Genomic DNA, 13273 nt, shown 5'->3' with positions numbered 1-13273 from the left:
CAAGACGGAGCTGCTCTTCCTCCCGGGGAAGGACTGCCCGTTCCATGATCTCGCCATCACGGTTGACAACTCCATTGTGTCCTCCTCCCAGAGTGCTAAGAACCTTGGCGTGATCCTGGACAACACCCTGTCGTTCTCAACTAACATCAAGGCGGTGACCCGTTCCTGTAGGTTCATGCTCTACAACATTCGCAGAGTACGACCCTGCCTCACACAGGAAGCGGCGCAGGTCCTAATCCAGGCACTTGTCATCTCCCGTCTGGATTACTGCAACTCGCTGTTGGCTGGGCTCCCTGCCTGTGCCATTAAACCCCTACAACTCATCCAGAACACCGCAGCCCGTCTGGTGTTCAACCTTCCCAAGTTCTCTCACGTCACCCCGCTCCTCCGCTCTCTCCACTGGCTTCCAGTTGAAGCTCGCATCCGCTACAAGACCATGGTGCTTGCCTACGGAGCTGTGAGGGGAACGGCACCTCCGTACCTTCAGGCTCTGATCAGGCCCTACACCCAAACAAGGGCACTGCGTTCATCCACCTCTGGCCTGCTCGCCTCCCTACCTCTGAGGAAGTACAGTTCCCGCTCAGCCCAGTCAAAACTGTTCGCTGCTCTGGCACCCCAATGGTGGAACAAACTCCCTCACGACGCCAGGTCAGCGGAGTCAATCACCACCTTCCGGAGACACCTGAAACCCCACCTCTTTAAGGAATACCTAGGATAGGATAAAGTAATCCTTCTAACCCCCCCCCCCCCCCCCCCCCCCCCCCCTTAAAAGATTTAGATGCACTATTGTAAAGTGGTTGTTCCACTGGATATCATAAGGTGAATGCACCAATTTGTAAGTCGCTCTGGATAAGAGCGTCTGCTAAATGACTTAAATGTAAATGTAAAAGTAAAGATACCTTAATAGCAAATGACTCAAGTAAATGTGAAAGTCACTTCGTTTCAAATTCCTTATATTAAGCAAACCAGACGGAACTATTTTCTTGTTTTTACGGATAGCTAGGGGCACACTCCAACGCTCAGACATAATTTACGAAAAGAAGCATGTGTGTTTAGTGAGTCTGCCAGATCAGAGGCAGTAGAGATGACCAGGAATGTTCTCTTGGTAAGTGTGTGAATTGGATCATTTTACTGTCCCTTTAAGCATTCAAAATGTACTGACTACTTTTGGGTTTCAGGGTTTTAGTATGGAGTCAAAAGTACATTATTTTATTTAGGAATGTAGTGAAGTAAAAGTTGCCAAAACTACTTAAGTAGTACTTTAAAGTATTTTTACTTAATTACTTCACACCACTGCTGAACGTCATCACTAGCTTCCATAGCTTCAAAGTCATAAACCTCGTCCATTTCTACAATTTATCTTCTTAAAATGTGATTTTAAACCTAACCTTAACCACACTGCTAACCTTATGCCTAACCCTAACCTTAAATCATTACAAAAAATCAATTGTTTTGGACAATTTGGACTTTGTAGATGTGAATCTGACTTTGTGGCTATTGAAGCTAGTGTAAACCAAACTGAACGCACCCCTGTAGGTTATGTGCTATTGCAAGCTGCATGTGCTCAGCGCGAGTGACTTTAGGAAGTCATTTTGGAAAATCGGAAATTCTAAGTTTTCACATACACATTTTATAAGCTTCCCAAAAATAATATGGTCTCTGTGATGAAGGTTTATTTGATCGCTTTCCTTACCTCAATGCTACAATGCCATTCTGAAGGTGAATGCAGGCCTGTGGCCTAAAAACAACATGACAGAGGTCTAAGGCACTGCATCTCAGTGCTATAGGCGTCACTACAGACCCTGGTTTGATTCCAGGCTGTATCACAACCGTGATTGGGAGTCCCAAAGCGCGCACAATTATCCAGCGTCATCTCGGTTTGGCCAGGGTAGGCCTTCATTGTAAATAAGAATGTGTTCTTAACTGACTTGCCTAGTTAAATAAAGGTTAAATCAAATGAAAAAAACATTGTCAATTACTTTGTAGCATTGGCATTGCATAGATTGAGAGCTTGAAACAATCTTGCTAATTTGCACACTAAATATGAATGGGCTCCAGGTCAGCTTTTCACAGGATCGCTCGAGCCACTGAGGAGAAATAGGAAACGAAGTAACTTGTAATTAGCGAAGAACCAACTAGCCTACACGTGGGATCCCATTCATCAAACAAGATTTTACTTTATCCGGGATATATTATTCATCTCGCGTTTTGTAAAATCATTTTTACTCGGTGCCTGAAAAACGGCCTTTTAAAGTTGCCGCTGTCCATGGTAACGGATGTGATAGGCTGAACCAGGGGAAGAAAGAAACTCGCCTCGTTTAGAATAGCTGCGGTGCTGGAGTAGTCTACACTCGTCGCCTGATAGTTCCAGGCAAAACGGAACATTGACCCTTTTTTATTTGATTCGATTTAAATCCTCTTCTCAAACAAGATGTGACTCTTTTCAAAGAACAGACTAATACCTTTAGAATATCCATGTCGTTCAGGATAGCCGGGAGAGAGAACGTCAAGGGGTTTTCTACGAATGGAAGTTATTTGTTGTGAGTTGTTTTGAATATGTTATTCCGAAGTGAGTTTGTTTTTTGTTTGTCTCCGTTCGTCGTGGACCTTTAATTTGGAATCTATCGACGAAATCCAGATCGTCAAGGGAAACCCAGAGCGAGGATTCTACAAAGCCAGAGAGCTCACAGACCGGGGATTTAAATTGTTTGGTGTGCTCCGGGAGAAGCGAGAGTCAAAGAAAGAAATTCATGTGGCCATTCTCTCTTTAGCAAAACATTTTGGATTGCAGAATGAGCAAGGAAAGACCTAAGAGGAATATCATCCAAAAGAAATACGTGAGTAACTACTAGCCTATTATTGTCCAATGTGTAAAATAATTTAACCTTTACAAGTTTGCACGTTCATTTCGCCTGTTTTGAAGAAAATGCATAAACTTCGATCACGGAGTGTGAAGGTTACCATTACACAGCTGTGGCCTATTGGGGCCGAATTTCCTTTTTAGATGGTCAAGTTGTAGAATGTGTTATCAATTAGACTTTATTTAAATTGTCGATTTATATTCATAGTGTCTGTGTTGCTTAATTTCTTCAACATCAGACAAGACGATTTATTTGATTATTAACTATCCATGGAATGGCAATGCGCATTCTGGAATCATGTCTGTACAATATAACAAACGACTTGTGTGAGGTTTATTGATTAAGTCAGAATTTTCCACAGGAGCTGGCTAATTGTTTTCAGAATGTCTTTGTTTTCTCCCATAGCCCCTTTGAGCCATGAAGACACAGCCATATCGCCCATGGCTGATTCCGGGTTCTATACCCCATGCTGAGTAGCCCTATATAAACTGTTATTTATAAAGGAACACCTTGTTTTGTTATTGGATATCATAACAACATACACTTTAGTTATGTTGATGCGACTTGAGAGTACCTGACTAGCACGGTCCGACCATGACGAGTGGACTGGAGCTCTTTAATTTTCTCCGTAGGGGGAGAGCGCAGAAAGGGGGTCAGGCAATTTAACATTTCCGTAGAATTTCCAATAATTTCCAATCGTAGTGGAACGCTCAGGAGGAGTTGCTTGTCTGTGTTTGTTTACTAACGTATATACGCAATAAAGGGTCTGATCATTTTAATTTCGCGTAGCACGTCTGTGTGACCTCTGTGAATGGGATATATTGCAGCCTGAGCTTGCTGAGCAAGAATGTTAGATTCTCGGAGAGTTTTTTAATTATTCGGGTTATCTCCAGTTAATAGTTTTTAAGCAGACGAGGGACCATGGATGCAACTAAACTAAATGTTAGCAGTTAGTTGATTAAGCGCTGGCTTGTTTATGGTGTAATTTTAAGGAGGCAGTGTTTCAGTCGCATTGCAGAGGTTCATGTGAAGGGGAAGCAAGAAGCGACCATTTTCTTTCTGCGATTACCTAATACCGGCGAATTTGGCAGAAGGGGGCGATACCAATGTTGGTAATTTCAAGGTTTTTACCTTCGGTGTAACCTACAACAGTTAAAGTATTTTAAATTGGGGTTTAAAACAGGCGTAAGCTAGGCAATGACGTACTTTCAAACGGAGACACTCAGCACATCGCATGGCTGAGTTTAACCCTCACATTACAGCGTGCGTTCTCGTGTGAAGTTTCCTCGCGTGAAAACAATGTGAAGTTATTATGAACCACAATGAATAATACTTTTATTTCAGATGTACCTTTTTTGTTTCCATTTAACTAATCTCAAAACATTTTGGCCACGTGTGGGCCTGCTGCTGACTAGGCTACTTTGTTTGTGGCCCACGATGCACTGAGAATAATCAAAGTCCATCATAACTGGCGATTGTTGCCTTCCCTAAGCGTTCCACTCCAATAACATGGTCGAAACATTATACTTTTATATTATGAGGTGAAATAACACTTAATTCTTGAAGTGTTAAGCATATAGTTTTCAAACTTTTGATTAAGTCAGTACATTTCCCCGTGAGTTTGATACTATTTCTCCCCAAAATACTCACCTCTTATAACAATGTTATTATAGTAATCAATGCATTACATTTCCAACTTTATTTTGGGGACTGGTGAGATGATTTGACAGTGAAAAAGACATGGGAAAAATTGCGGCTGAAGTCTAAAATTGTCTATTTTTATATTTTATTCTTAATTTCTTGCGTAATGCTAGATGTATGCTCACGTGGCTGTGTGTGGAATTGGACCGCACAGAACATGGCTTTCACATCTGCTGAGGTGCAGCAGCTGGGGTAGAAATCTGCTCAGACCAAACCATGCGAACAACAAAACAACCTGGAGGTGCCCCCCTCTCCTTGGGCCCCCCACTCAAAACGCAACACCCTCCCCCTCAACAACTCTTGGCCCCTCTGGTTTAACCTCCCCTTAATTAGCGTTAGACAATTATCCATGCTTGGCTTAAGCATGTCCCCTGGAACACTGTGAGTTGTTATTCTCCCCCATGTGCTCCATCCATGTTATTAAAATTCATCAGTCAGGAAAAAAACGCAATAAAAGCAAACAAGGCAAGGCAATTACCGCTCCTTTGATAGGACACAAAAGTTCGAACAGGCCCTCTCAAATAACTCTGGTTTCTATGATGGCTGATCACTTTGCCTGGCAATTTGACAGACATTTAGAGGCACAAACACCTTCTCTCCTATTCTGAAATTCTATATTTGTATATTCAGTGAATTTGTGGGGGTGGGTTTAAGTCAGTTGGATAGCAGCGCTAGTTATGTTTGTGGTGTTGTTTAACTGAACATAGCATTGAGAGGAGATGTGCAGCCAGGGCCAATTTGTCCTGACTAGGCTGTTCTCAGGGTGTGGTGGGATAGAGCTGCCTCTGATTCAGGCTGTGTGGAGCTGCGCTGGCCTCTGTGTGGTGGGATAAGTACAGCTGCTGCAGGGGTCTTTACAAATGTAAAGAAGCTGTCAGTGTTTCATCAGTCGCACAACTGATGAGGGCGAAGTTGAGAAATCCACTGCAGTGTGGCGCACAAAAAGAGGAAACAAAAATAGAGCGGGGGCTGGGAACGAGGCCTGTAAAGGTTCCGTCCCCTCTCACCCTCCCTCCCCAGTCCTTCAGCTTTACTATTTAAATGTGGGCCTCGTGTTCACCCACAAGGGTTTGTGGACCTGAGCATGAATGTGCTTAATTTAACCTTCTGTTTTAATGCAGATGGTCATTTATTTATTTGTATCCTTATTTTCTTCACGTGGGGTACACGGCAGAGTTCACAGTTCCTCTCTGAGGAGCCCTGGCACTGTAACTGGGTCAGTGAGATGATGTGAGGTAGGGAGGTTGTAACAGGAACGTTTCAGATACTTTCTCCTTACTCTATACCACTACCCTCCCTCGCACCTTCTCTTCAAGCGTTCTCACTATTAGCTCTAGTTATATCCTCTCTTATATCGGAGGAACCACTGACACCACGGTACGTGGAGAGCCGTATCTCTTGGAAGGCAGGCAGCTGGTAGACACAGCATTTTGATTCAGTTCTTCTCAGTGTTTTGCTGTCTGCCAACAGACAATGTTCCACTTTACTGCATCGTTATGGGAGCTCCCCAAACTGCCGGTTTTAATTTGGGCCTCCGGTGATCAGCAGCAGCCAGCCCATCGCTTCCTATTCTCCGTTTTCTCTCTCTCCTCTCTGTCCTGATTTTTATGGCAGCTTTACATCACACACCCTGACCCTCTTACCCACCCTGACCCTCTTACCCTGTCATGTAATGTGACCTTTCTCTTATCAGATGTTATCATCTCGGGACAATCTCTGCACACGCCACAGTTCCTCCTTTGTTAGTTAGACCAACCTGTTTATGGGCAAACTACCAGCCAGGATCATGCCTTACTGTACCAGGCAGGTGAACACAGTGTAAGGAATGTGCTCTGCTGTATTGATGTGGGTAATGACTGTCTGTGCGGAGGAGGATGTTTCCCTATGGACTGTATCCTGTCTAAAATATACACTATCATATGTGCCAATATTCTGAGAGGACAATGTGTCGGACATTGTGCTGTATTGAAAGACTGTTCAGGATATATAAATAATCTCACTTAAACCATGTGTATTCTGGATCTATATATATGTGTGTGTCACGTACACCACATTCTCACTGAATGCACCGTTTCATTTTGCCCCATGATTTATGTCGTGTTACTCCTGTGGGTTTGGCTGGACAGCCTTGAGAGGACACAAGCTGTCTACACAAAGTGTGTGTGTGGCAGCCACAGCTCATCCGTCCAAGATCCCTGAGAAGCTGAATCAACATTTTAGATGTTTTTGGTTTGGCCTTAACATGCTTAAGCTCTGAGGAGGGAGGACACTGGACACTAAGCTGGACAGTAGTAGGGAGGCTCCATAGGTTTGACTGGAGGGCAGAACAGGGGTGACTGGACTGTCACTAGAATGGAGGCCATTATGAACACGAGACCTTGACCTCACCAGCTGAATGGATGAGGTCATGTTTAGAGATCTAGTGAGTCTCTACTGACTGTAAAGCCTAATGAAACTGTTGGTGCTGCAGCGTCCTGCCACCCAACCACTAACCTAACAAAGCAGGCCTCGAAAGACACTTGAGTCCCCACTTCTGTTCTTCGGGAGAAACGGAAGTTAGGTTGAAAATACGGTATCTTTGAAACCTGAAAACATCCACTTTCTACCTACCCTGCGGAGAGTGTCCAACCACAGACAGCAGGTCAGTTTTATACGCTCTCGGTCAATCCGGTATTATCCCCAGATCCCCCTCTACCACTCGGACTTGTCTTCATCAGGCAGCAGTAAGCCTCCAGGGATAAAGCAATAGAATGGAGCCTTTGATTATATTGATCCGCATTAGACTCTTAACGCCTGTATGGTTACAAGCTGCTCAATGGGAAACGAGGAGGATATATCTTTTTTTTGCGTTATTCAACATGATTTATAAATCATTATACTCCATGTCTAAATATAGTTTACATTAGACTGTTGATAATCAGACTACACAGTTGTGTTAGTGCTTAGTGTTATACCTGGTTTATAGGCCTCGTATTTACTCATACAGTATCTGACTGAGTCGTAGTGCACTCATAACAAAACTCTTATGGCGTTCTGGGTTTCCTCCAATTTATTCTCTATGAATCATGAGTGATGCAATCATGGTGATGTTTATAATGACGCTGATATTTCATATATATGGCTGTATAATATCTTTGTTTCCTGCCAGAGAGCTCACATGGACCTTTTGGCCACTGCTCTGTGTTAGATTGGCACACTGACTTATCCACAGGTTGTTACATTGTAGTCAGCGTTTCTCAGATGTCACATTTACTGTGACGATGAAGATATCTTTTTACTATTTCCATTTTTATTGCAGCCATTTTGAGGCCTTTGAACAAGCCTGGGTCGTTTCTGAAAGATGACCTCCCTCTCAGTGCATGTTAATGCAGCCTTTTCAACATGCATCAGCCCCTTAGAGGACAGGCCTAAATCTGGGTGGCAGCTCCCCTGGGCTTTCTACGGTAATGAGCTTGTCCGAAAGTGGCTACATTGTGTACTCGGCTCACTATGAACTGCTGGAGTAGTTAGGCGGGCTGCATTGGCTTTGTGTGAGCTGTGTGCAAAGTGAAAGCGGGCTAGAGTGTGTGGGGGGGGGGGGTCTCTCAAAGGTGGGGAGACAAGAAACAGTTGATTTTATTTTTAGGTCAATGGAGACACGTTTCAGAGTTACAGCTCTGTGTGCTCCGTCGCCGTGAGAAACGCATTAGTCTCCCGCTCCATCTTGTCTTGTAATAGAATACGGAGTGGCTCTTAAAAAAAAAAGTGATTCACTCGGTGTCATTACTCAGCCAGGTACAAAGAGCTGAGCGACGCCATTTCCAGTGGGATCAGCACGAGAGCAGAATGCTACGGCAGTTCTCTCCCGCTTAGCCAGAGATTCTCCTCCAAACTGCTGAGGGGTTGGCGCTGTGGCGGGGGGCTCTCGCTGCTTTCAGCACTCTTAGATTAGTTTAGTGTGTTTATGTATTCATCATCTGTTTGGTGGGAGATCCGTCTCCTTGGTGGTTTCTTCTCACTGCACTCTTCCCCCATTTTGTTGTTCTCGCTTCAGACTGCCAAAGGAAACGTTGGAAGCTTCCCCAGATAGATGTCATGCAGCTGGAGTCTAAACTGTGAATACCTCGCCTCTCCCTCGCACCATAAACAGGCACCCTGTGCTTTGTCCCTGTGGGTCAGCTAAACGCATGAGGCCAGGAGTTTGGTTAGCCACACGGTCTGTCCCTCACAAATAGCATTAGAGCGATGCTGTTGCCTTGGCGGCCTGAAACATGGAAACATGAAGATGACTCAAAATATCACGTGGTTTCATAAAGCACTTTGACAGATGTTCATTATGACCTAACAGTGAGATTAATATTTAAAATAGAAGAATTTTCAGAAATCTGATTGTCTGTCAAAAGTAATGTCTTTGATCTCCTCTCTGCACAATGGCAGCATTTTAATGGCACTTCTAGCTGCTAAGTTCCCACTAGGCCTCACAGCAGGGTACTGTAGTGTTTGGTACACCCATGGAAGGGAGCCAAAGCCCAGGCTGAAAGGCTGGCCCTGCCCCCTGGCCCTGGATCAAATAACAGGCCCAAAGGCAGCACTAAAACACAACCTGTGACAGTCAGAGCAAACTAAAGAGGATAGAAATAATTAAATTGGGCACTGTCGTAGCTAATGACCGAGCCGGGTCTGGAAACTGATTTTAATCACTTCATGGAGTAAATGTAGCTCATGACAGATTCATATACTGTACACGCAGAGAACAAAGCCTGGCTTAAATCCCATTACATAAGTCATTTACAGCTGATTTACACTACAGCCATTTGGGCCCATAGATATCCATCTAGGCCTACAGTCTAATCTGACAGAGCGCAGTATGAGATTAGTAACGGTTCAGTTGGTCATCCTACAGTTCAACCCAAACCAACTGCCATGTAATGTCAACTGAATCTGGAAGTCACCTTAAAGACAGGGTAACCATAGTGACCAGAAGTTGATCTTTTTTTTATACACCGTGCCATCAGAGGGGGCCTAACCACTCCGTTACTATAGCAACTGCTGGAGTGGGGCAGAACGGAGCGTCTGTCTGTTTCAGACTTGACACTCAAGTGTCTGAACATAGTGGAGAGCTGAAGTTAGATTAAAGTATCCCTGCACAGAATGTACTGAGTGGTGGTTGTATAACCGGCTGAGAGGCATGACTTACTGTGGTGTGAAATGTGTGGCAATTTACACTCCTCTTGTGCTCCAAGCATTTCACACAGCAATAACTAAGGTATTGTCTGACAGAACGAGCTGTATCAGGCCTATCCCTTTAATAGCATACTATTGTATTTTGAATGAAACCATTACCTGCTATTGTAAAACAGAGTTCCACTGAAATCAACTGTGGCATTTACTCCTATCAGCCATTGTTGCCACATTTACTTGACTACCTGAATGGAGAGGGAGTGGAGGAGCGGCAGCCATTTAGTTTCCTCTGGCTTAGTATTGAATGGTCTTACTGGCTTAGTGCTCAGACATAGTGGAGTGGAACCACCGTTAGACTCTCCTCCTTCAAGGTTGGCTGAGTACCTTTATCACTGGACAATCTGCCAGACCCGCTGACTGAGGCAGCAGCCATGGTTTGGTGTGGGGCTTTGGGTGACTGACTTGGCCTGATGGGACAGGAGGTGTGTGACTGGCTCTCCTGTTTACTGTGACATTGGCAGAGGATCCTGTAAGGGGTGACAGGTTTGTCTGTGTGCCTGAGACAAAGTACATTTATTTCACCTCCAGCGGGATCCCTTTTGAGCTCAATTACCAACAAGCGGGAGAGGAGCGAGATAATGAGAAGAGCGGGAAGGAGGCGAGAGAGGGAACGAGGTATGGGTCAAACCAGCTGCTCCTCTCTGTACAATCTCTAATCTGCTGGAGATTCTTCCCTCCTCCCTCTGTATCTCATCGTTTCTCATACATCATCATCATAATGTTCTGCGCATGGATCCAGAGTATGCTGCCTCACCGTAACACCTCCCCATCCTACCCCTGTAACCCCTTCCCTGGGCCTCTTCTCTCCTGTAGTCCCCAGGCTGCCGCAGGGTTCTTTGTGAGGCAACGGGCCAAGCTGTGAGGTGAAAATCACTTCTTAATTGCCCGTTTTCTGCAGCTCTGTGCCAGAGAGGGGCTTTAGTGTTGTGAGCCCCGAACATCCTGAACAGCTTCGCTAAACACCTGGCTTTGTGTTGATAGCAGGCTGGCCCACTGTAATCTACAGTCATATGGCCCTGCACTCTGAATGGCCACTTTCATCATGTTTTTCAAAAACATTGCTTGCGTTACAGATGTAAAAAGCATATCAAACATCCTTCCTCCCAATGAAGTTTATACAGTGTGAGAATTGCCATAACAATCTGAGATACAAAATATTTGTCCAGGCTATGCTGGCATGGAATGGCCCTTTAAAAAAAAATATATGTGTGTGTGTGTGTGTCTTTGTTTTGCTATTAGATCCACCTCGGTCTTGTTGTTCTACATTCGAGAGTGTGGGAGCCCATATGCAGTACCACAGTGCAGAGCCAGGCTGGGGCCCCTCTGTGGTCAGTCAACTGTGTGTGTTCTGCTGCGGTCGCCACCATTACCAGCAGAGTAACGGCTAATCTTATCTACCTGACAGTTAGCATTACACTCAGCTTTCTCTCCTGCTGCCATCTCTTTTGAGCATCACTCTACAGTTCAGCCACACTGTCCCCTTGCCCTGTCTTCCTACCAGGCTGCTCATTGTCTCAGATGAAAGAGTGCTTTAGTTACAGAGTTGCAGTTTCTCCCTCCCAGTCAAACTGGCCTGTAAAGTCCAGGCCAGCTAATCGCTAGCCGCTTGTATCGGTCACCCACAGTGTGTCCTGACGGTACACTGGGCCTGCTGCAGGAGTGCGGAGCTTATAGCTCCAGTAAACCACATGAAAACCTCTCCACTTAATTTTTCTTGGCCCTGATATCCACTGACCTGAGTTGTTTTCCTCCAGCTAACAACTAGAGCAGCGTAGTGCGACTACAACGTAACATAATAATTTAATCTCCCAGCATCTGGCAGGCGACTCTGCTCTCTGAAATCCATCCACCACTGGTTTTATGGGGCATGAATCTGTTGAAGCCACGGCTGCTGCTGGCTGACTCGCTCTTCTCTCCTGTTGTAAATAACTTCTCTCCATCAGAAATATTAGTCCTTTTATTATGGGTCATTTTCAGGCCTACTTTGTTTGAGCGTCTGAAAGGAGAATGACTTGTGAATGAAAGTAAATATGGTTGAAATGTGAGGGTCATATGGCTGGACTATATTGAGTAACCGTAGTGCTGAGAAAAAACAAATGACATTTTCTGCTGCTGTTCTTTTGGTTCCTGGAACATGGCTGGTAGGTTGGTTAGGGGTTAAGCACAGCGTTTGTATACTGTGAACCCTCTGACCCTGATTGGACGTTTACAGATGGGACAAAGCAGCTTAGCGTCTCGGCTCAGTCAGGGCCTGCCGCCTCACACTCGCGTCAACACAGCTCCTCAACCGCCATGATGGAGCAGTGATTGTGCATGATTGGAGCTGCAGAATGCTCCTCTGTTTTTGTGGTAAGAGTAACCCTCCCACTACCCCTCCCCTCTGCCTCCCTGAGACACGTTTTTCCCGCTGCTAATTGACTGTGTGAGCATGGCTCTGGGAGCACTGTGCTGCATGGCTCTCCCTGGCTGTCAATCGCTCTGCTTGGTTGTGAGAGATGGCTACAGAGCTATGCCCTGTTCTGTCTGTCCTAAAACCAAAGGACTGTGATGCTGCCACCCACACATGCATGGGACAACCACCTACCTTGCCCTGTCCAACTCACTCCAGAGAAACTGAAATTCTCTTCAGTCCATGCCACTGAAATGGATATTTGAGTTTGACTATACTCAGTTTATAATGTATTGGGGCTGGTTACTTGTCTTTCATTTTTATACATTTCTAAATGTTGATATTATACTGAACAAAAATAATAAATGCAACAATTTCAATGATTTTACTGAGTTACAGTTCATATAAGGAAATCAGTCAATTGAAATACATTCTTTAAACCCTAATCTATGGATTTCACATGACTCTGCAGGGGTGCAGCCAGGAGTGGGCCTGGGAGGGCATAATCCCATCCACTTGGGAGCTAGGCCCAGCCAATCCGAATGAGTTTTTACCCACATATGCCGCCACACCCTATTACAGACAGAAAAACTCCTCAGTTTCATCAGCTGTCCGGGTGGCTGGTCTCTGACGTTCCCACAGGCGAAGAAGCCGGATGTGGAGGTCCTGGGCTGGTGTGGTTACACGTGGCCGTGAGGCTGGTTGGACGTACTGCCAAATTCTCTAAAATTGTGTTGGAGGGGGCTTATGGTAGAGAAATGAACATTAAATTATCTGGCAACGGCTCTGGTGGACATTCCCGCAGTCAGCATGCAAATTGTACGCTCCCTCAACTTGAGACTTCTGTGGCATTGTGTTGACAAAACTGCACATTTTAGTGGCCTTTTATTGTCCCCAGCAAAAGGTGCACCTGTGTAATGACCATGCTGTTTAATCAGCTTCTTAATATGCCACACCTGTCAGGTGGATGGATTATCTTGGCAAAGGAGAAATGCTCACTATGAGGGATGTAAACAAATTTGTGCACTATTTGAGAAGCTTTTTGTGCATAATGAAAATTTCTGGGATCTTTTATTTTGGCTCATGAAACAAACACTTTACA

The 13273-nt window shown here is 44.9% G+C and overlaps 1 protein-coding gene across 2 annotated transcripts in view; it reads left to right on the top strand.

Moving 5' to 3' along the window:
* Positions 1–2339: 2339 nt before the first annotated feature.
* LOC120026981 (protein Jumonji-like) overlaps positions 2340–13273 on the top strand; it is a 95262-nt gene continuing 84328 nt past the window's right edge. For both annotated transcript variants that reach the window (XM_038971804.1, XM_038971803.1), the window contains exon 1: positions 2340–2837. In XM_038971804.1, coding sequence (XP_038827732.1) covers positions 2793–2837 — 45 coding nt within the window. In that variant the 5' untranslated portion in view covers positions 2340–2792. The remainder of the gene's footprint in view (positions 2838–13273) is intronic.

The sequence above is a fragment of the Salvelinus namaycush genome, chromosome 32 (assembly GCF_016432855.1).
Source record: "Salvelinus namaycush isolate Seneca chromosome 32, SaNama_1.0, whole genome shotgun sequence".
NCBI classification, from domain to species: domain Eukaryota; kingdom Metazoa; phylum Chordata; class Actinopteri; order Salmoniformes; family Salmonidae; genus Salvelinus; species Salvelinus namaycush.
This window is presented reverse-complemented; position numbering and strand designations above follow the sequence as displayed.